This window comes from Bolinopsis microptera, chromosome 2 (genome assembly GCF_026151205.1).
Source record: "Bolinopsis microptera isolate Bmic1 chromosome 2, MBARI_Bmic_1.0, whole genome shotgun sequence".
Lineage (NCBI taxonomy): Eukaryota > Metazoa > Ctenophora > Tentaculata > Lobata > Bolinopsidae > Bolinopsis > Bolinopsis microptera.
The window spans coordinates 12955279-12978205 of record NC_087073.1 but is presented as its reverse complement, the minus strand read 5'-3'; the positions used below and the strand labels follow the sequence as shown (position 1 = coordinate 12978205).

General features: G+C 41.4%; 1 protein-coding gene across 4 annotated transcripts in view; it reads right to left on the bottom strand.

Annotated features, from left to right (window-relative positions):
• Nucleotides 1-22927, bottom strand: part of LOC134811192 (mucin-2-like) — a 38601-nt gene that overhangs the window by 14431 nt on the left and 1243 nt on the right. For 3 of the 4 annotated variants that reach the window (XM_063817947.1, XM_063817945.1, XM_063817946.1), the window contains exon 4: nt 21104-22342. In XM_063817947.1, coding sequence (XP_063674017.1) covers nt 21104-22342 — 1239 coding nt within the window. Of the gene's footprint in view, nt 1-3435; nt 4089-21103; nt 22343-22927 lie in introns of those variants that run through there. The other variant, XM_063817944.1, reaches the window with a different exon arrangement.

The following is a 22927-nucleotide window of genomic DNA, read 5'->3' as shown; positions in this document are numbered from 1 at the left end:
GTCAGATTTTACTGTAGGCCTAAGCAGAAACCATTTCTGCGTTGCTTTCTCAGCCATCCAGAAAAAGCGATTCTCTGAAGTTAAAGGATCAAGGCTAATTAGAAGTCTTGGAACTTGTTCGGTAGCTTGATGGAAACGAATCAAGCTTTCAGAGAGCATTTATTCCCAATAAGGTCAACTGTTACTAAGATGCAAAAGATTTAAATAATCCCTCTTTGATGTGTACAACATAATTCCAGTCACGCGATGTTTAATTAATTATATACTTTTCAAACACAGTACAGCAATTATAACGTATAAAATACATACATATGATAATATAAGTTTGCAATGTTTCAAATTCAATCTTTCTCCGTAGCTAAAAGCGAGGTTAACACACGACGTGAACAAGGTCGTACCTCCCCCATTTCATTTGTTTGTGCAAGAAAGAGGCCACGTAAGCCCATAACAGCGCTATTTTCAGAGCTAATTATCAGCCTGTGTAAGTATATCTATCTTAGTTGCCAGCTCAGCGAACACAAAGAGCTCTCATCGCCAGGCTGGCACCTTAATCAACTGGTGTGTACCTGCCTTTACCCCTATCTTACTTGTTACAGCGCATACTTTTCCTACACACAGCTGTAACGGCTAATTCTTTTAGGCTATATAAATATGTAGCCCCAGGTTGGAAATTGTTGTGTTTGTGGGCCCTGCTTATTTATCTTAGGAGGATTCTAGGAATTTCGCTCCGTTATTGATGGAGTTTTAACGGACGTGAGCTCACATACTTATGTCTGGCAGTGCGCCAAATGCCATGCACTTACTGAAGAAACTTTTACAAACAAATTCCGTGGAGGATGTCCTTGTTCATTTGTATAATAATTTGTAGATAATACTACTAAAACATGGTAGAATCTAGAGACCTTGAGAAAAATTAAGCAAAGTACTACATTCTACATTTGACCCTAGGTTGACCCATTAACTGGTCCAAACAAAAACTGAGGTTAATATCAATATGAAAATTCCCTTGAATAATACATCATTTAGGTACTAGATTGTATTACATATCATAAATTTACCATGTATATATTATATGGAGCAGCTACATCAACTTTATTATTTTTCTTTATAACTTAACTGCCCGTTGAGTTAATCGCAGGATTATCTTAAATCAATTTAATTGAACAATTCAAATCCTAACTCATAACATTTATGTGTATAACAACATAACAAATGTATACACCACGCTTCATTATTGTGCATGATATTAATAATATACATAGTACTATTATCGTTCGTTTCAAGACATAGTTGCCATGCTCTCATTTTAGGAAAGTGGTCATAAGATTACATTGAAAACTGGATGTAAAATTCCGTGGTCTTTCATCAAGAAACGAAGATATGGGGTGTAACAGTTAAAGTTATTAAAATTTGTATTATCTAACATTGAATAGCTACAACCAAGTGGTTGACCCAACCAAACGGACCAGTCAGCTGGTTGAAAGTTTTCAACCACGACTGCAGATCGTATTACATCAGAACCTCTAGTAACCAAATACACCGTCACCTCATAATAAGGGTCACATGAACGTGAGGCCTAATTCAAAGGGAGGGGCCTGGGAACTAGAAGTTTGTTTTCGTGTTCGCAATCGAGTCAACCACGTGGAACACGTATTTCAACGTATTTATACGTATTTAAACCCTACACTATTTTCTTCCCAAAACATTGCGCAGCTATAAATAGGTTTAAGCGATAAAACTCTAATAATCGTTACAACGGATAATGTAAAATGATTGGGGCATGCCATGGACGTCAAATAGCATTTAGGTAATTCGAGGGAATCGTTTAATTTTGGTTAAAATAGGGTTTAGGAGACTTGGATAGGTTTTCAACCTCAGTAAAAAGTCAATTTTTATGACTTAATCTGAAGCTAAAAATAGTCGTGAGAAAGGAGGTTGGCATGCCCCAAAAAAAGGAGGCGGCTGGCACGAATCACTCCGGCACAGCACAACCCTATGAACTAACAATAAGTTCAGACAGCTATAAGTAACATTCCTGACAAATCTCAAAATCCATCTTGCCAATTACAAAATCTCAAATATAATCAGTGGTAATTGAAACACCAAAAATTGTAGCGACCTGTGGCAAGATGGACCTTATACGAGAAAATCAGATTAATTCTGTAAAAATGAAAAACCACACCTTGGTGTGGCCTGGTCCTAATCCAGGATAACAAAACACGAGCAAACACATGCACACACTTCAGGCACATGGCAGTGCTTCTATATCTGAAGAGATGCTATTTGGAGGCTCAGACCTTACATCTTGTCGGGTCCGGAGACGGGGTCACCGTCCCCGGCAGTGGGGCTGGGGGTACTTTGTGGAGCACCCCACCAGCTACCCTTACTGAAGTTAACTTAATCAACTGATCACAAAATATTTGGTTTTCAACTTCAATAATCAAATTGTTGGTAAGTTTAACGACAGCTGACAAGGATCAAGTAAGGTCGTTGAGCCAAACAAGAAATGTTGGGAGGTCCTTTGCGAACCTTCCTCTTAAAACCAACCACGATGATATACGGAGCTAAAGGCACACCCCTCTCCGACTCTTTTATATTTTCATCAACTCAACTTTGGAAAGTGGGGGAGAGAAGTGTGCACGAGTAAAGCAAACAATCGACAGAGCTGAACTCTGGTTCCCATAGAAGTGAAATCTGAGATAAGTCGCCTGTTGGTGGCTGTTGCCGCCGTCTAGCGGACGCTGAACCGCCATTACAATTTTCCACGACTAAAGTTTGAACTTTCCTGCTTTGCCAAAACTCTAACTGTTTTTGTTCCGTGCTATATCTAATAATAGAACTCATGAATATTATATAATTCTAGAGCCCATGGATAATGGAGCCATGTTGCAAGTATGTGTGCGCCGAAAATTAATTGCTCATATTATTTCAATTATATCGCAGGTGCAGAATATATGTAATTAGGTAAGACCGACCTCCTTGTAAATTAGGTAACACCGACCTCCTTGGTAATTAGGTAACACCGACCTCCTCGGTAATAAGGTAGCACCAACCTACATGGCTATGGTCTCATGGACGTATCCAAAGAGGGAACTTTAGTACAGGTGTATTGTGGCCCGGCCTCATGAGCTATGAGATCTACATTAGTCATATACCAGACAGTGCTTGCCGACTTGCACATCCATCATGTCTACTGCAAACCTAGTAGTTCTGCAGACCAGTTCAAATCTGCGGTCCACTTAATGTAGGTTTCCCTAATTAATGACCTCTGGAATTTAAGCAGTACAGGAGACTAATGAGATGACCGGAATGAGGAACTATAATAGAAGGTGTAATATGCTGGGGTATTGTAATATCTACACGGGCATGTAACAGTGTTCCTAGAAATTTAACTGCTTATTTGTCCACGAACCCGGAAATTTTTGACAAGTTTTTGTGAATTATTGTCCAACAGGCCTGATTTTCTCTCAGATTTCAACTTATATGGGGACAAACACAAGCTACTCAGTCTCCCAAGTCCATCCTCAAAACAAAAAATCGATAATAGAGTTCTCTGACATACTTGTCTCAAACTAGAGACAGACAAACCTTCTAAACAGTTCACATCTCTCCTCCGCATACCCCGCTTGATATGCTAGTGATCCGGGGCACAAGTAATCCAGGGTTCGGTGAGTTTATCCCCATCCGTCTAGGTCGAGAGTGCAGCTTATCAATCAGCTGGGTAGCCCAGACATACTCCGAGGGCCTGTACTGGATGTCGAATCCGTTCTCCGTGGCACCAGGTCCAGGGTAAGTTCCGTTCTCAGCAGGGAAGGAGCTTGAGGTGGTCCGAGCCTTCTTCTCAGGAAGCTGGCTGACAGGAAGAGAAGCAGTGCTGGTGACGGGAGTAGGCACTGGTAGTTTGGGGCTAGTAGACTGCTTTTTGCTGCACGTTGAAGTGTGGGTTTTGAAGTGATCTGCTCTGAAAAACAACCTAAAGCACGTGGGGCAAGTCTTCTTGTTTGCGCCAGTGTGGATGCGCTTGTGTCGTGACAGACAATCGTACGACGCATAACACTTGTTGCAGTGAGGGCACTGGAACCGACGACCTGAAATAATTAAAACTGCATTCTCTCGCTCTTGGGACACACGTGACCAGGTTACTCGTAGCAGTTCAACAGGGCTGGCAGCCATTTCCATCCGCCATTCATTTTCTCGGTGTGCGCAAATTTTTTGTGGTTTATTTTTTGCGGAAAACCAGGAGGCAAAAGAGACGCTTCTGCCAACCCTGCTTAAAAGAGAAACACACACAGAAATAACTTAAGAACTAGACTAGAGCTCAATAGTTCTCGTCACCACACTCTCAGCTGACGTCTGAAAGTTTTTGAGTCACGTGGTCACCATGGTGACACGTGGAACTCAAAGAAACGCATCTTTTTTTCATGAAATACAGGGAGTGTGAATTGTATGCGTAGGAAGTGTGAACTGTATGAAGAGAAATAATAAACATCCATTATGAGTCGAAACATTTTAAACCAACATTAACAAGGTAATTACAGCTCTGGTAGATACTTTACAGTTTTTATGCTAACATTTGAACTTAGTTAAGTCAAACTTTTGGTGAACGACTTTTGACAGACACAATACTTTAAACATTATTCGTTAAGTAGCCAACGGAATAGTTGGTAAGTTTAGTAAGTTTAAGTAAAATGTAAGTTAACGCAATTTTTATAAGCTTAAATCACAACAACGCGAACATGATATCACTGCTATTGATTGAACGGGTAACTACTATCCAATTTGGCATATCATTAATAAGAATCAAACCCCACACAAGCTGTACGCACTACTTACCAAAACAGCTTTATCATGAATTAAACATTTAACACACACATTTCGAAAAGTTAACAAAAACGTTGCATGAGCTTAAGAACCACGGTAATGAAGAGTTAAAGAGTTGTATCTTGTATGTTAAAAACAACATGATATTTTAATGCTTTAATTTCAAGATACACATTTTAAGTTCTTAATGGGATGACTGATGAAGTTAAGAATAAAGAACTGATTTTTGCTGATTTTATGGATTTATTTAGGGTAAAGAATCTTTTCTTCAGCGTTAAGAATTGGTTTTTAAGTTGAGTAAATAGTAGTTTGTTAAATGGTAGTTTCCTGACTTTCCGCAAAATATTACGTAATATTAATTTATATAGCTTTATATGGAAAAGTACTACAATAAAAGTTTTAACTCGAGATCAGCTTGTATGATAGCGGAGTCTTCATGAGGACCTATCCTCTTTTGATCTGATACGCCGACCCCAGCGAATAAGAATCAGGTACCAGACCAGCGAAATTATAGGAATTAACCTTCAAGAAGCATTTCTCAGCAGGCTTTAAAAAGGGTTCATGTTTTAGGAATTTATCAAACAATCAAAATATTGATGAAACATATTTCTCATAATTTACAATAATTAGAACACATTATATGTGGTAATATAAGCATTATATAACGTAACATTATATAATGTGGCCAATGCAGACTACGTTAATATTGGGTGACTAATATCGGGTTATTGTTATTATATTATTATCAGTGTACTCAGTGCGGTAATGTGTAAACTACACGAGGTCTAGCTTTACTACTATACACCAGGTTGTATTGTTTATGAGGTAGTTTTGTCATTATATTACATTTTACTGTCTCTTACTCGCTCACTTTCTCTCTCTCTCTCTCGCTCGAGATGGAATAAACAGAGAAGTACGACAGTATTAAAGGCTACAGCTACACTGACTAACCAGTGTCAGCAGTTCATGTTAATCTTCAGCCATACATGTCACGTGCGATGTCACGTGACGTCACACAGGTTTTCTCTTTGATGGTTAAAAATAAGACGGCTCCAGCAGCAGAGAGGATGTAGTATATGTAAGGCAGTGTGATTTACGTGCAACAGCACAATGCACCCTAATTGTCGGATGTAGATACAAGTTGGTTCTGTGCCTAACCTGGTCTACTATATCCAGCACTAGATAGTAGCACTATCCAGCACTAGATAGCCGTGTTACAACTGGTGGACTAGCAGGGCTCATAGTTAAACAAGTTAGTTAGAAGGCTCCGTGCAGACCTACCCTCGGTATAAAACCCATGTTAATATTGGACACAGTGTAACAGTAGTATAGGATATTATGGTGATTGACAGATACACATTAATATACAATATACATCAGTTACGTGCCCGCCGTTAATTTTTGGGATTTTTTGTTGAAATTAGAGAATTAGCTGTACTTTTTGGTAGATGGTATAAGTAGGTGGTATATGTCAATTACTATAAATTAAAAGTAATTTACTGTACGTGTTCTTCTTACGCATTCAGCATTATCCGTTTCATAAACATGTAACAAATATTAGAAATAGATAGCCTCTAAGGTATATGAATATGCTGCTTCAGTTTAATACAAGCGAGTTTAAACTTGTATATTCATCACGCACACAATACATGCACGACTAGAGACTGGGAGAGAGCGATTCACTTGAATGAACGTGGATGAACACAATATATTTACGAGCATTGCCTGCGCCAGCGTTAATCGTTATATGAATATTTATCACGGTTTATTGTAGTCTTGTATAATATGGGTCTAAGATGGAGACTGGAGAGGATTTACGCTCCATTGAATTGCCACAACTAGCATGAATAATTAGCTGCATTCCCGTCGATACAATATTATCACATTTACTCGAATTACAAAGAGGCTGAAGGAGGTTACATAGCGGGTCACTCGCCACTGTAAATAATAGAGGTCCAGTGCCGAATATTAGAGAGGACTTTATAACCCAAAGGTGTGTATTTATTCAGGAGCAAATCCGGGCAACTTTCTTAAAAGCATAATTCTGAATAATATTGAGTTTTGAATAAAATGTGGGGATATTTATTTTATAGTTTTCATTTCCTCGACTGCTCAGTTAAAGGTGGGTAGTGGTGAGTGTGTGTCTAGACTGGTGTTATAAACCTACACCACACACCAAATATCCGGTTAAGTGGCCACTAGTACTAAGTAGCTACTTTTGTCCCGGGTCGGAAAACAAAGTAAAGGAGCGCCCACGTGTGTCCTTTTAATAGCAGACCCCTATAATAGTAGACATGGCCCAGTGTAGCCTTGTGAGGCTTTGCTTGATTGTCTGAGCCAGGAAAAACACCAATTAAATAGGTGTATGTGGGTCACGTGGTCTAGTTTAGACTGCTTTGTTGTAGGGCCCCGTCTATCATGTGCATAATTTAACACTGCTACTATTCACGATGTTCTCTGGCAACAAGGTTGCCGGAAGTGTAGAAACGGGAATTTAGGACAAGAAACACAGAACAGGAATTGCGATTGGAGTGTAAACCTTATTATACTGCAATGGTTCATGGCAACAACCTGGCCCTTTGAGACAATAATCCAACCTGGAGACCACGATGCAATTTATTTATTAATCCTGGCTCCCACCGTCATCCGGCCCCAGGCAAATCTAATCTATTTACTGCTTACAGGATTGAAAATGACTGGTTGGTCACTTCATCCTAACCGGATCAGCTGACAACTTATCACAACAGTTTCTTAAACAAACATTGGTTCTCCTTGCCATATATTATATACCAACCCTTGTTTGGACAAACCCAGCGGCGGAGGCGCACTAAGCCACAAATGCAATAGTATTGCATTTGCCTATAAGCAGTCTGAACTGGACTAGTGAAATGCAGACCACAGGCATAACTTGTAGCCTAGCAACGTGGCCTAGCAACGTGGCCTAGATATAAGCATGTGGCCTAATTGAAAACGTCAGGTACATCACGTGACTGCTACTTCCTGTACTCTGTAGTCTCTGTGAACACACACACACGGTACTCTCTACATTTGAGATCACAAACTGAGACACCGGCCTCAATTGAGACCCACATGTCACAGCCGCAATGTAAAACCCATTCTAGAGTGGCAATAGTACGTGTTACCAGCCTGGTTATTACCAGGCTAGTAACCTGCACTATTATGGAAACCGGTCTCAAAACCTGGCTGTGCGAACTTAAATTTCAGGAGCTCAGTGTCAAAACCCCAATCCCACAACGTCAATCCTATTACTACAACCTCACTGTCACCTCACTGTAATCTCACTATTGTAAAATTAGCTTTTCTGCTTACTTCCCCCTCAAGTCTCAACACCAGGATATTATTTACAAGGATAATATTTACATAGCTATCTTACCAACCACGTACCATTTCACACTGTCCCGAGTTGTCACAGAAACACAAGTTATTGTGGCCGGTGTGTTACACACTCCGCCGTGTTGTTAGTTCAGATAGCAGGAAATACCAGCTAAATTTGGACTGGTCCACAACCACGGACATGGTGTGGTGTGGCCTGACGCTATTAGTTAAGGTGTGTACTGTGTATGTGCTGTATTTTTAGTCTAAGGATAACATTGTAAAGCAGATTAATACAGCAGAGTTTACTGTGATATAATCTCCTACTAGTGCTCTGACAAGCTCAAGTTTTGACGGAGATTAATGAGTGCACACTGCACATTGGTTGGAGCTCTTAGAACGGACACCTTGAGAGCTTTCTGGGCATAAAGTAATTAAAATGGGATGGAAAGTGAATTATAGCAGGGATACAGATTGCACAATCGACTAAGCTACGAGAACTAAGTCAAGACATTGTCCCCTATTAATAGTGCAAGGTGGTAGGGATGGTGCTAATGCACTCTGACTCACATACAGATTACAGGCCCCAAATCTGACTGTCCAGCCCGAGTAACCTTGCACTCTAACTCACATACAGGCCCCCACTCACACTGCCCGACTAACCTTGCAACCTGGGCCGCCGCACTGAAATCAGTCGACTAATCACTATAAGAAATGACACTCATCCTCCTGAGAAGATCACACATTGCATGCATGTTCTTCAAGTAAACCTAGCTGGGGTTAAAGCAATCTAATTTTCTTTTCACAGGACCATTCCGAGAGGAGTGAGATGCATCAGCAGGCCACAACTTACCCTCTAGTGTTAATCTCATCAGGGAGTTGAGGTCCTACTAGCGGGGTCCTACAGCTCCCCCTACACACACTAGTTGAGGTCCTACTAGCGGGGTCCTACAGCTACCCCTACACACACTAGTTGAGGTCCTACTAGCGGGGTCCTACAGCTACCCCTACACACACTAGTTGAGGTCCTACTAGCGGGGTCCTACAGCTACCCCTATACACACTAGTTGAGGTCCTACTAGCGGGGTCCTACAGCTCCCCCTACACACACTAGTTGAGGTCCTACTAGCGGGGTCCTACAACTCCCCCTACACACGCTAGTTGAGGTCCTACTAGCGGGGTCCTACAGCTACCCCTACACACACTAGTTGAGGTCCTACTAGCGGGGTCCTACAGCTCCCCCTACACACACTAGTTGAAATCCTACTAGCGGGGTCCTACTAGCGGGGTCCTACCAGTGTAGAGTTCCCCTTACACACACTAGGCCAGGTAGATAACACCACCACATCAGGTATTATTATCGTGGTTCTGTTCAATGGGGCCCACATATTTCTTGTCAACACGTGCACCGAGAGATAACACAGAAACCTACACTCTCTCTCTCTGTCCAACCCTCTAACCCTCTCTAATTAATGTAATTCAATTCCATGAGAATAGCCCGGAACTTCACAACCTTTGTGTTCCAACCCAAGACCCGAGTGTAGATCATTAGTGTGGAGAAATAGGATTGTTGCACGGAAAAACTATATTATATAATGTTGTACGGGGAGGCACAGTGTGGCCGGATAATTAAGGACGGCCTGGACACGTGATTGCCACGTGACTACCACTCTCATTGTTGATTGATTATTTCAAATTATTGGCTGATATGATGGAATGATTTTGAGCTGAAGCGGCATAGCTTGTACGTGTGCACTGTGTAATTGAAAGTTTTCTAGAATGACGATCATGTAAGTCGCGGAAAACTTCGCGAAAAGGTGTGTCATGGCTCAACGGCAAATGCATGTTATTCAGGTGATCTTTCGTAATTACACGAGTTATGGAATTAAAAAGCATTTTTTGAGAATCAAAACAACTTTTCCGCCGGCCAGCCCTTCAAATGATCATCTTTTTTTTGAACAAAATGTATGTGACCTAGTTCTCAATCTAATCTTCAATCTTTCAGTCCATGATTAAAGTGGCGCAGATTCTGGAGAAAGAAAAACGTTGAACAGTTACTGTCAAATTCAATAGTTCAATATAGTGTAGGTCGGTGTAGGTCCATCCCTAATTTATACTTCCACTAAATGTGGAAAAGGCCTTTTTCACACTTTGATCTTCAACCCTTTGTCAAACCGTAATTAAAGTTGCGTTCACTTGTAAAATTCACGAGCCTTTTAGTTTGGAATTCACAGTCGTTTCACTGGTTTTTGCTTACCGAATACAAAAGTTCACTAACTGAATCCGAGAATTAGAGAACACCAGCAGTAACAAGGCTCCTTGTTGCAAGAATTTGATGAGTTCCGTGTAATGTGTAAGTCTATTGAATAAACTGCCCACCATTTCAATCTGCCTCCTTAATAACAATGAACATAACAGACACTGAGATTAGCCTCAACACAATCGGAGAGGATGCTATTATTTGACAGTAGAATGTAGTGAGTCTCACACACTACATTCCCACCAGGATAGCCTCCTGATCAGCGCTATTTACCGGCCCGGAGTTCCGAGAGGTCTAGGACATTCCTCGGTCCGCCCTTTAACACGTGCTACAGCTAATGACAAGGGTTAAAAGGGCTTCTGAAATTATCACAATGTGACTGGAGGATTTGCACACTTAAAGGTTTGGGTCAAGTGTCAATGGAAAGTGTTCCTAAGGATGCCCAGTGGAGTGAGGCTTGGAGCTTGCCTGGGAGGGAGTTCGGGGCAGGTTGCCATGTTGTGCTAATCACCCGATCTCTTTCTCTCTCTCTCTCTCTCTCTCTCTCTCTCTCTCTCTCTCTCTCTCTCTCTCTCTCTCTCTCTCTCTCCACCGAATCTTAACAAATACTGCTCCTTCTCCTCCGGATTCAAGTCCCTTTTATGTTTTTATTCTGGTTCTGGTAATATGGTCATAATATGTGGACTCTTTCTCCGAGTTCCATATAATAATGCCTCATCTTGTTAAGACAAGCTACTCTTGGGACACAAGTAAGTCGATTAGGTGTAACATTAGTCAGTTGTACGGGCCCGGACCACGTCGAAATATGATCACGCTAATATCTTTTTTTAAAGGAAATAGATTCGCTTTCATTCGGCTAAACAAAAAATCCGACCACTTTTAAATTCAATTGATTTTATGCATGTGGACTAGCAATGAATTTACAGCATGATGCAATCACTATATTTATATCTCCTTCACAGATGTTTAAAACGGCTTCAACCTGATTGGAGGAGGATTATATTTTATATGTTGAGGGATGGTGATTGGAGGCAGAGCAGAGGGGCCAAGCTACGCGTGGCAGGTCTAGAAACCGCTAGAACAAAATATCGGTAACACTGCCATGCAGGTGGTAAATGGAGAACTAGAGGAGACAAGGCTATTTCATGTGCGAATACTCAGCAACCACTGGATAATAAGATCAGTTATTTTTCAGCAATATTCAATATTCCATGGCTATGGCAAATAAGCTGTCAGCAGCGGAAGTTACTGACCTAGTTTTAACTTGATAATGGATTATCCGAATTGACAGATCACGAGGATCATGAATTTTACCCTATTTAGATTCCCAGGCACCTCTATTTTAGCCATTTAGACTGTTCGATTTCTCAATATATTCTGGAACTTCATGCTGTTTTCAGGAACCAACTTCCAGGGAGAGATCCACAAACTTTCCCGGATATACATATAGCTTGTCAATCTAATGCTCAGAGTTACATTCTATCCAATCACCTTAACCTGCATCTAAAAGTTGCTTTTAACCGTTTAACTGGACAACAACTTCCATAATACGTTGGCTTGGAACGTTTCCTTAAAGTGACTCGTATATTAATTGTTAATGGTTAAATGTCAAAATCGCGATGCTACGATCCCTCCCAACCTTTTGATTTAGCACTAAGAGAGATATAGAGAGATATATAGAGAGATATAGTGAGATAGAGATAGATAGAGATAGATAGAGAGAGAGAGAGAGAGAGAGAGAGAGAGAGAGAGAGAGAGAGAGAGAGAGAGAGAGAGAGAGAGAGAGAGAGAGAGAGAGAGAGAGAGAGAGAGAGAGAGAGAGAGAGAGAGAGAGAGAGAGAGAGAGAGAGAGAGAGAGAGAGCAGCAGTGAGAGAGCGGCAGTGAGAGAGAGATTGGGGACATATAAAATATATGGGTTGATGTTGGCTCAGATCGCTAGTGTTTATACTATATATGAGCAAGAGACATGCAAAGTTGTAAATGGCCGAGAGAAATGATGGTGCAATGAGAGTTTGTCAAATTGGGTTGATTTAAATGGTCACGTCGGGCTTAGCGGAGAATCAATCATGTTGGGTATTGCGTGTGTGGGCAGAAGAAAACAGAGTATATATTCCATGGAGCGTGGCGATCCTAACTATTGGGAGATCATATCATAATATGGGATGATTCAATCATGTAGTCAGGTTACTGTTTTCCGGCCCTTAGTTCCCTCTTCAGACCGTATCATAAAATATGCAGTCTGGCACAGATATTGGCATATATATAATGCACGTAACTCAATTTTGCCACAAACATTATTCGTTTGAAACCCTAAGTTTACTTTGGCGTCAAAAAGTCCCTAATTCATTTGCTTACTATAGGCTGGCTGTATCCGATTATGCGGGGGTAAGAACAAAGAAATCTAGTGGTTCAGATATACGCACACTAAACTCGTTAGTGCAAGTGAGCTATCAGTAAAATATTTTTGCCGGTATACCGGGAGCCACTTTGCTATCCAGGGAAACTCTATAATTACATGTAATTTTATTGGTGGTGAAGGATACATGTAGGTCTTGAGTTTTAACTGCCCGTGAGGTCGGATATTTTGTCAGGCGGGGGCCACGTGACAGGCTTGCAGCCCAGTCATTGGTCAATCTCATAGACGGGTCCGGCTACCTATTGGTTCGAATATAAACAATAATTTGAAGGTATGAATTACACTGTCTCGCTGCTGAACTCTATATCTGATTATATCGACCGGCACGAAGGCCGGTTTGTGGTCTTGGAAGGTTGAGGCCTGTAAGGACGAGAACGGTTGAATAGGCCAGGAAACCGGTGTAACTCACCAGATCACGGGGTGTGTTTCGGCATGCAAACATTTCAACAGGAGCAGCCTTAAATAAGGGTTGTTCTGCGCTTCAAAAGGTGTACGTCAGCAAGACTGGTAGGTTTTCATTGAAGGTATAAGTTTCCATATATCCATAAGTCGTGTGTATTAGTGACGGGTTACCTCGCAGTTCAGTGTGTGGGGAAGAAAGTAATTCAGAGATAGTATTATAGCGTATACCTTACCCTGGCAAATAGTGCAGTGTCGCAGCCACATAATACTGACATTTGTGGCCTACCAGCCCATCATGAGACCCCTCCCAGAGAATTAGGTCTACTAAGGCAAGTCATGTGACACTGGTCATGTGACACACAATTTCGGTAAAAGAGACCACAACCAGTACCACCCGTGAACGTACGCTGAAACGAGCCTAATGGATACGTTAATTTGCAGCTGGCCAGACCAGACCATGGGATTTTAATGAGTTGTTGTAATTATTATCGACATTTATATTTGTACATGTATACCTATAACCGTTCTTCCGGGAAAGCAGCCAGTGTAGGCTGTGATGATGTGGGTAGACTATTTAAGAGCACCGACAATCCTCGAATATCGGTTAAATCCCTCCAAGATCTCCCCCAGTCACTCTTTAATTCAATTTCATTACTACCGGGTGGACAATCACATATATAGCTGGTAGCTGGCGTTATAACAACTGTAAACGTTAGTAGGTGAATATACACTGAAGTGTAGAACTGTTTGAGGCCCGCTGATCGTGGCCTGCCTGGCGACATGTTACTTGAGCTCCGGCAATATGCGGTAATATGCGGTAATATACGGCATGTACTATAGAGCTTTTCCTGCACGTGAACTAGAATTCTTGGTGGTAAAGTAACGAACTTTCTGGAATATTGTTAGCGTGAATGTAGGCTGAAAATATGAACGTTTTGGGACATAAATGGAATGAAATATTGAGACTGCAGGTCGCATGGAGCAATGGTACACCATCTCCAAAGTAAACACTGCAGATAATAAGTCCTATCATTAGATCATGCCTCCTATTTCCTAAATGCTATCACGTAATCACGCACGACAGCTACCTATCCTGGCTTTGTGAATGTTGCAGCTCACAATATTTACACGATCACCTAGTCCCATAACTCAAATACCGGTTCGGAGCGTCATTTTAGAGAATAATGTTGCAATCGTTTGAGACTCGTTGTCTTGAGCCGTTCTACACTAAATGGAGGAGTTTTCGTATGTGATTTGAAACACGACATGAGTCGAGAGACATTGATCGATTGGTGCCAGTTCCAGGGCGACTCCCAGCTTTATATTGGGCTACTTCATGGCTTGTTCACGGCGCAGTCTGCTTGCCTCCTGATCGTCTCCACTCTCAATCCATGTTACATTTAACATTGTTTTGGAAAGCCCTCTAAACACCAACCAGTTATTGTCCATGTGTGCCGAGAAGTCATGAGGTCTCCCAAACCGAGTTACATAAGTGCCAGCTTATTGTTTCCTTCTAATGTTCAGCATCCCATGAGCCCTATCGGGAAGAATAGCCCTACAATAGGGGTGAAACAGGACTCAGTAGGCGAGACTAAATAGAAGGAGTGTTTGAGGCACTTCCAATCTTACACACACACACACACACACACTCATACACACGCACCAAGGTTCTAATAAACCCGCTTGGGGCGGCAACCTCTCTCTTGAAATTGTTGCAATGAGCTCGACACATGTTCTATTAAGACACACCTGGGCAAAAGATCCAGAGTTGACAATCCAACTAACCAATCCAATACTGCCCTGGAGCCATAATTGATCCGATAGAAAATTAACTTGGGTTAAAATTAATGATGGCAAGATTTAAGGTTTCAGTGTAAAGTGCAGCAGATATATAGGTAATGACAAAAGAATGCAGGAATTTTAGGTGGTTTCGGCCACTAACAACTGTATCAAGGACACTTGAAGGATTTTGGGTTGACAGAGAGGCGCGAGCGGATTAGGAGGACCAAGTTAACCTGCAGACTTTTGATGACAGGTTCCGGGATACATTCGGGTGCCATCGTGTTAGAGCGCTCTACAGCATCTCGCCTCTGCCAGGTTGTGACTATTAACTCACACCACCCCCTCACAGCGAGGGAGAGAGAGAGAGAGAGCTAGCGAGGGAGAGAGAGAGTGAGCTACCTCAGCTAGCTCTGTACTGTAGGGAGAAAGAGAGAGAGAGAGAGAGAGAGAGAGAGAGAGAGAGAGAGAGAGAGAGAGAGAGAGAGAGAGAGAGAGAGAGAGGGGGAAGAGAGAGAGAGAGAGAAGCTGGGGGGTTGCTTGACTTGGGGCTTCAAGGCTACGTGAGACTTGGTTGTGACACCTGAAATGCAGCATAACGCAGCATAGTATCTATCTTGCCAGGTACTGTCTGGCGCCAATTTGTGTGATGGAACGAGATTTCCCTCTTCTTAATTTGTGCCACGAAAGGAAACCAATATAATTTGTTCGCTGACTTTAGCAATGTAATATTATCATGTTTGCCCAGACCAACTGTATCTATACCAACCCCATACACTGCGAGCAGTTAATTATGTGGGGATGTTCTGATGAAACTTTAATAATATCACGTTAATAAACCTCTATAATAATATGTACATGGTATGGACATTTTTTCGAGGAAGCCGTAAAATTAAGAAAAATAAGAGGCCAGAAAGTACAGGCCACTTTCTAATTAACATTGCTGTGAGGAAGGTATTTCTTTTCGGAATAGTTCCGCAATAAACTCGACTCCAAATTAACCCGCCAAATTGTAAAGTTCGGCAAGCATCACCTCCAATCAGAACCCATGTGAAATATGTGAGAACTTGTGTTAACACTTTCAAGGTGATCTTTGATTATTGCAGGAAGTTGTAATATCCTAGTTGATTAGTGGAGGAAGTTAATGTCCATGTCGGCTATTTCAATTACTGCGCCTGTATCGCGTGATCTCCATTCCAGATAAGAGGAACGTGCACTATTCACTGATTAGCGACCTTCAACTAACTGCTCCGTATCCCAATCAGAGAGAGAGAGAGATCAAAACACACCGTATCAAGCAGCTTGTAGTCGGCATTCTTTTCAATATCCACTTACATGTTATGTGTATTTTATTAGATGTGTATTTTATTAGATGTTTCCTTAGTCATATGCACGGAAGGGAAAATTTAAAAAATCATTTCTCAAGAAGGAAATTTATGCAGAGGTATCGGAGAACTGAAGCGAGCCGCGTTTAATACAATTTGGAGGGAGGAAGGAACTTAAATTGTGGCATTGGGCCGGAGGTAAATCAATTATTGGGCTCTCTCTTAACTCGCATACACCACCTCATACTACAGAGACACAGTTTAAATGTTTCTTTCAAGGCAACCTCGAGGTCTTTTCAAACACTCCAACTCAACAATGCTCTTCTTTTTTATGAGCTAGATAATGCAATTTATTCGGCGTATAACTGGTGACTTCATGTTTTATTACATATGAGTTAAAGGCTCTTTATATTGTAATTGTAATTCATTTATTCGTCCTAACAAAGATGTAGGCCTAGTAATTATAAGTTGAACTACAGAAGTTGAAATGAACTACCTGTCACTTTATCTGCTACGTGACATTGACCCGTCGAGTTGGAAACAACACACGGTCACCTCAATTCATCTTCTGTTTGAACTTCAGAGGATGATTTGGCGAGATTAAGCAGTTATACAATTATAATGACACCTCCTAGCTGCATTTAATGTGTCATTAGCATCCGTCTGTCATAAGACAGGAGCCAGGACGGACCTAGTTTTAGGTTTAGTTGAGTAATGGACATGAGAGTTTTAGTTGGGAATTGGACAGGACAGCTTTAGTTGGGAAGGTTTCCAAATATTGGAAATGGCAAAACTGGTTCAGTTTAGTTGGAAAGTGGACAGTCTAGTTATAGTTGTGAATTGAACAAGATAGTTCTAGTTGGAAAGGTTTCCTTAAAACTTTTAACGGCAGAAGCCCAGAAATCCAATTACCAGTTCACTCTTAGTAGTAGTGCTAGTAGTTCCCTCTAAAAATCTCACAGTTCACTCTTAGGGTTCCCCACTAATATCTCACAGTTCACTCTTAGGGTTCCCCACTAATATCTCACAGTTCACTCTTAGGGTTCCCCACTAATATCTCACAGTTCACTCTTAGGGTTCCCCTCTAATATCTCACAGTTCACTCTTAGGGTTCCCTTCTAATATCTCACAGTTCACTCTTAGGGTTCCCCACTAATATCTCACAGTTCACTCTTAGGGTTCCCCACTAATATCTCACAGTTCACTCTTAGGGTTCCCCTCTAATATCTCACAGTTCACTCTTAGGGTTCCCTCTAATATCTCACAGTTCACTCTTAGGGTTCCCCTCTAATATCTCACAGTTCACTCTTAGGGTTCCCCACTAATATCTCACAGTTCACTCTTAGGGTTCCCCTCTAATATCTCACAGTTCACTCTTAGGGTTACCCTCAATTATCTCACAGTTCACTCTTAGGGTTCCCCTCTAATATCTCACAGTTCACTCTTAGGGTTCCCCTCTAATATCTCACAGTTCACTCTTAGGGTTCCCTTCTAATATCTCACAGTTCACTCTTAGGGTTCCCCTCTAATATCTCACAGTTCACTCTTAGGGTTCCCTTCTAATATCTCACAGTTCACTCTTAGGGTTCCCCTCTAATATCTCACAGTTCACTCTTAGGGTTCCCCACTAATATCTCACAGTTCACTCTTAGGGTTCCCCTCTAATATCTCACAGTTCACTCTTAGGGTTCCCCTCTAATATCTCACAGTTCACTCTTAGGGTTCCCTTCTAATATCGCACAGTTCACTCTTAGGGTTCCCCTCTAATATCTCACAGTTCACTCTTAGGGTTCCCCTCTAATATCTCACAGTTCACTCTTAGGGTTCCCCTCTAATATCTCACAGTTCACTCTTAGGGTTCCCCTCTAATATCTCACAGTTCACTCTTAGGGTTCCCCTCTAATATCTCACAGTTCACTCTTAGGGTTCCCTCTAATATCTCACAGTTCACTCTTAGGGTTCCCCTCTAATATCTCACAGTTCACTCTTAGGGTTCCCCTCTAATATCTCACAGTTCACTCTTAGGGTTCCCCTCTAATATCTCACAGTTCACTCTTAGGGTTCCCCACATTGGTACACTTCCTGATTGCACGGATAAATTCCCGATTCTCTGGTACAAGGAAACTACGTAAGCCACAAAAGACTGACCAGAGCTTTAAAAGTTAAATATGGTCGGCATGCTGTGCTACATTGCAGAACCACAAATACTGGCACTCCTTCGGAACACTATTAGGGGAAACTGATAGCCCCACATTTTTCATATAAACTGCAGTTCATCAACCTTCACTGTCTTGTCAACATACAGCCAGGTCAGAGCTATTTTTACACTTACTTTGCAGACCATATAGAACAATATAACTTGAACTGCCAGCCTTGGTGTATCTATTTCACAGTTAAACAGTAGATCTACACTAGGTATTCTGTATTATTAGTATTACTAGGTATTACTATTAGTATTGATATAGCACGTAAATTACTGTTGGCTTTGCAGACCGTTTAATACTAATATGTATTTTAACTCCAATTTTAAACTCTAATTGTAAACATTAAAAGAAGCTGGGAAGTGGGAAGCTATGACCTGAAAATCCTCGCCTGATTAATGGCTATCAACCACCACCTACCAAATGAAGCACAGAAGCAGAACCATGGAGAAGCGCATGTAGATTGTAGGTGCCTCTAGGAATGGTGATTTGAATCAAACTGTGGACCTGAATTGACTAAAGGTATATTTTTTATAAGAGATTCGATTTTAGGTTTCATCTGGGTTAATTTTAAAAGTTTAATTTGATTTTCATTCACTCACATCCCCAGTCTAGGGGAATATCTTCAATTCAGGAAAGGAAAAGGATGGCCAATTTCCGTGTCATAGTTGCCGCGATCTACCGGCGAATTTAACACCACTACAGCTAATGATATGTTGTTGGTTTCACAAATATTGGACGTAACACATCGTATTGGCGACATTAAAGCATCACGTAGATTAATAGTTTCGCCCTGTAACAATCACAAGCTGTACACCATGTTTAGTGCCTATCGGGGTTGTTCGATAGGCCGATGTAATTTTGTGTAACACAATCGAGCTGGCTGCGTGGAATGCAGGATTAGTCCGGTGTGTCACACTCTAAATAACTAGGGAAATAGTTTATTGAATTTGAAATATATTATCGAGAGAGAAAAATGGCATGTAATCCCAGTGCAGTTGTAAATTGTTTTTACTTTTGCGCAGAGTTATAAGTTATATACGTATATCTCTCATACCAAAGGGAGAAAATGTAATCGGTAAAATATGTGGTTATCCTTATTATGCAACAAGGCAAGAGACGATAGGAAGATAACACATACTGGGTAATCGATCAATACACATATATATATATATATATATTAACGGTAACATAACATTAAGAAAGAAACAGGCACTTTAGAGATGCAAGGTGTTTTCCAGATCTATCTCTAGAAATTTTGCTTTTAAATGAATCGAATATTGACTGTGTGTAATCAAATCACGGGGCTTTAGAAAGGAATTACAAACATGATAACATGTCCGGAGGAGGGATGTTAAATGAGAGGAGCTCTCTGAGCAGGAGAGGAGCTCTCGAGCAGCACTGATCTTTCTTTCCAAAAAAGAAAGTAACCTCACATTTGGGGTGGTAGTTATGGTGGTAGTTATGGAATTTGGAGCGAGCTTGTAGTATATACCAACTAGCTAACAGCGCAAATGGGGGCGTAGTACTACACGTGCGTAGGACGGCCGGTTTGTGGTTATAGTTAGAGTTCTAGAGTGCAGTGTTATAAGGTTACTATGTTGTCTAGATGGATCGGGAAAACACCTTGTAACAATGATAAAGCGATTAAGATTTACAAACAGTGAAAGAATGCGATCTAACACCACACTCACTATTCATTGTACGTCAGCAAAAATCAGCTTTGTTCCTAAATCCTAATTTTGGATTTTTTCGAGATTGAAAGGCATAGTATCATGATATCATCAACGTGGATTGGCAAAGCTAATTACCCGAGCCTCAATTTTTCTACGGAAAAAGTGAGGCTCGACTTTTAACACATACATTTTTAATTTATCGCACAGAGATAATTCAGTATCATACGTCAACACACACAAAATAGTAGTGGACATTGATCTAAAGTTTACAATCAATTATGAAACACAGACACATTTACATTATCTAAACTTGTCGTTTTTGCTTTCTGTGGGGCTACACGGGAGTGCAAAAAACAACATCATCATAGTTAACACGGCTGTATTATTATGCTACGACAATTCAACACAGAGGACATGTACAAAGAACAGTTTGGTCGGAGTACAGGCACAAAGAATAGTTTGGTATGAGGACAGGCACAAAGAACAGTTTGGTATGAGGACTAGGCACAAAGAACAGGTTTGCGGTATAATGAACTAACAGGTTCTACTGTGAACTACAAACTACAAGGTGGAGGTTACAATGATGAGGGATCATGTGAGCTGTACAGTGTACCATGTGAGTACCGTGTGTTTATGTGACCCTGGTTATATTATAGAGCGAACATGTGTGACGCGTGTCCCATTGAGCTTTAGTCTAGTTGGCCTATAATGCTAATTAGTACTAATTACATTCTAATTAGTGCTAATTACATTCTAGATAATAACTATTAAACATTTTGATTCTTGACATGTATTATGTACTACTTTAAAGAAACGAAACTCAAATTCAATTGTTTTATAAGAAAGATCAGTGCTGTTCAAGTGTCAAGGTAACTGTAATCAAATGTACCTGGTGTTGGTGGGGTGGTGCTAGAACTGGAGGCTCTGTTCTGGGAGCTCATCATACTCAGCATGCTGGGACTGTCTCCCTCTAGTCGGCTGAGAAAGTCCAGTTTGTTACCAGATCCAGTGTAACCACCACCAGCGCGGGACGTCGGCACGTTCTGTCCATCCAGACCCGTCACGTTAGCTACAGATAGGTTGAGGGAAGAGGCCAGGGATTCCATTGAAAGGGTTGAGAGGCTTGCTAGATTACCCTCACTAAGCGTTGTATCACAAAAACTGCTGGTAAGCGAGTTTGCCAGGTTCTGTATGTTGCCTATACCGGAGGCTGACAGGGAGTTCAGCTGATCAATGATGTCTTGTGAAGCAGGGGGGTAAATCTTCCCTGCATCCACTCCATCTATACAGTCAGCATCCTCTGCTTCTTCTTTCAGGTTCAGCACTTCAGGGCTAGTCGGATGTTTCTCGACCACTGGTTCCTGGAGAAATTGGCTGGCTGTAGAACTCACAACATCAGGGCTCAATCTTTGATCCTCACTCGGCACATTCCCACTTTTCTCCATCATTTCTGGAGGCTCCGTGTCCGTCACCATACTCTCCACAACCGAGTTAGCATTGGAAGTGCGGGTCGGCGGTGAAAAAGCGGATCTGTTTGATCCGGAAACTGGGGAGGTGGTCAGGTCCATGTGATCTGGAGTGTGGGGGCTGTTTTGTTTGGGAGATCCTGTCAGGGAATGTTGAGATGTTGTGGGAGAGGTGGAACTTTGACTGAGCGCACTGGTTGTTGCGTTTATTAGAGTGTTCAGGTCCTGGCTGATCTCGGATTGAACAGTTTCCACGCTGGTTACAGTTGGTAACATGTCACGCTTCTGCTGGAATATGTTCTGAAGGACTCTGACAGCTTCAGCTGATTTAGCTTTCTCCACGTCGTTGACAAACATGCCGCCGGAACCCTGGTTAGCAGAATTGAACAACCCTTGCAGGCTATTTTGTGTGTCATGAACTACCGGACTCTCCGATGCAGAGGAGTAGATTATGGGAACATGGCTGGTCTTTGGGCAGGTATTGGAGAATAGGGTTTTAGGGCTCGATTTCAGCTGTTTGGCTCTGTTCATGCTCATGAAAGAATGCCTCTTAGCGGCCGTGAGGCGCCTCCTGGCAAATGTGTGGAAGTGGGAAGGTGTGTTACTTCTGACCATTCTTTCAGCTGGAACGTAGCTTGTAGATTTGACAACATCCTCTTGAACTGAAAGGAGTTAATATTAGCCTGTCTGTACATACTCTACAGTGCTAGCATGTTAAAATAAGATACTAAAACTAGTCATGATACATTAGCCTAAATACCATATATTTTCCATCCAATGCTGCTCTTGTCCATGTTTATAACTGAACTCGCGCTATACACATTCATACGATAATAGATATTTCAGACCACGTCTATTTACCAGCTCATTAAATGACAAAAGTACTCCTCCTGCCCGACTCTGTACAGACTGCATTAATGCATTATATTGCTGTTGCAACGTGCTTTTATTCATTAACATAGAGCGAGAGTCGGTCACGTACAATAATTTTACTACATACTGTGCTATTATAAATGGCCTCTTCAACTTTACTATAGGCTCTCCGCTCTCCGCTCTCGGCCACGTTCTCAACATCACAATGAGGCGGGGCCCGGGGGTCACGTCCTCACGTAACAATTAAAATATCTCGAGTATTGTGCAATAGTGGGAATAGTACGGCACTGGGAGCGCTATTTAAACACCAAACATTTCTGAGATGTTCCGCAGAAGATGTTTATTGTTGAGCAAAGTAATTAGGCACAAAATAT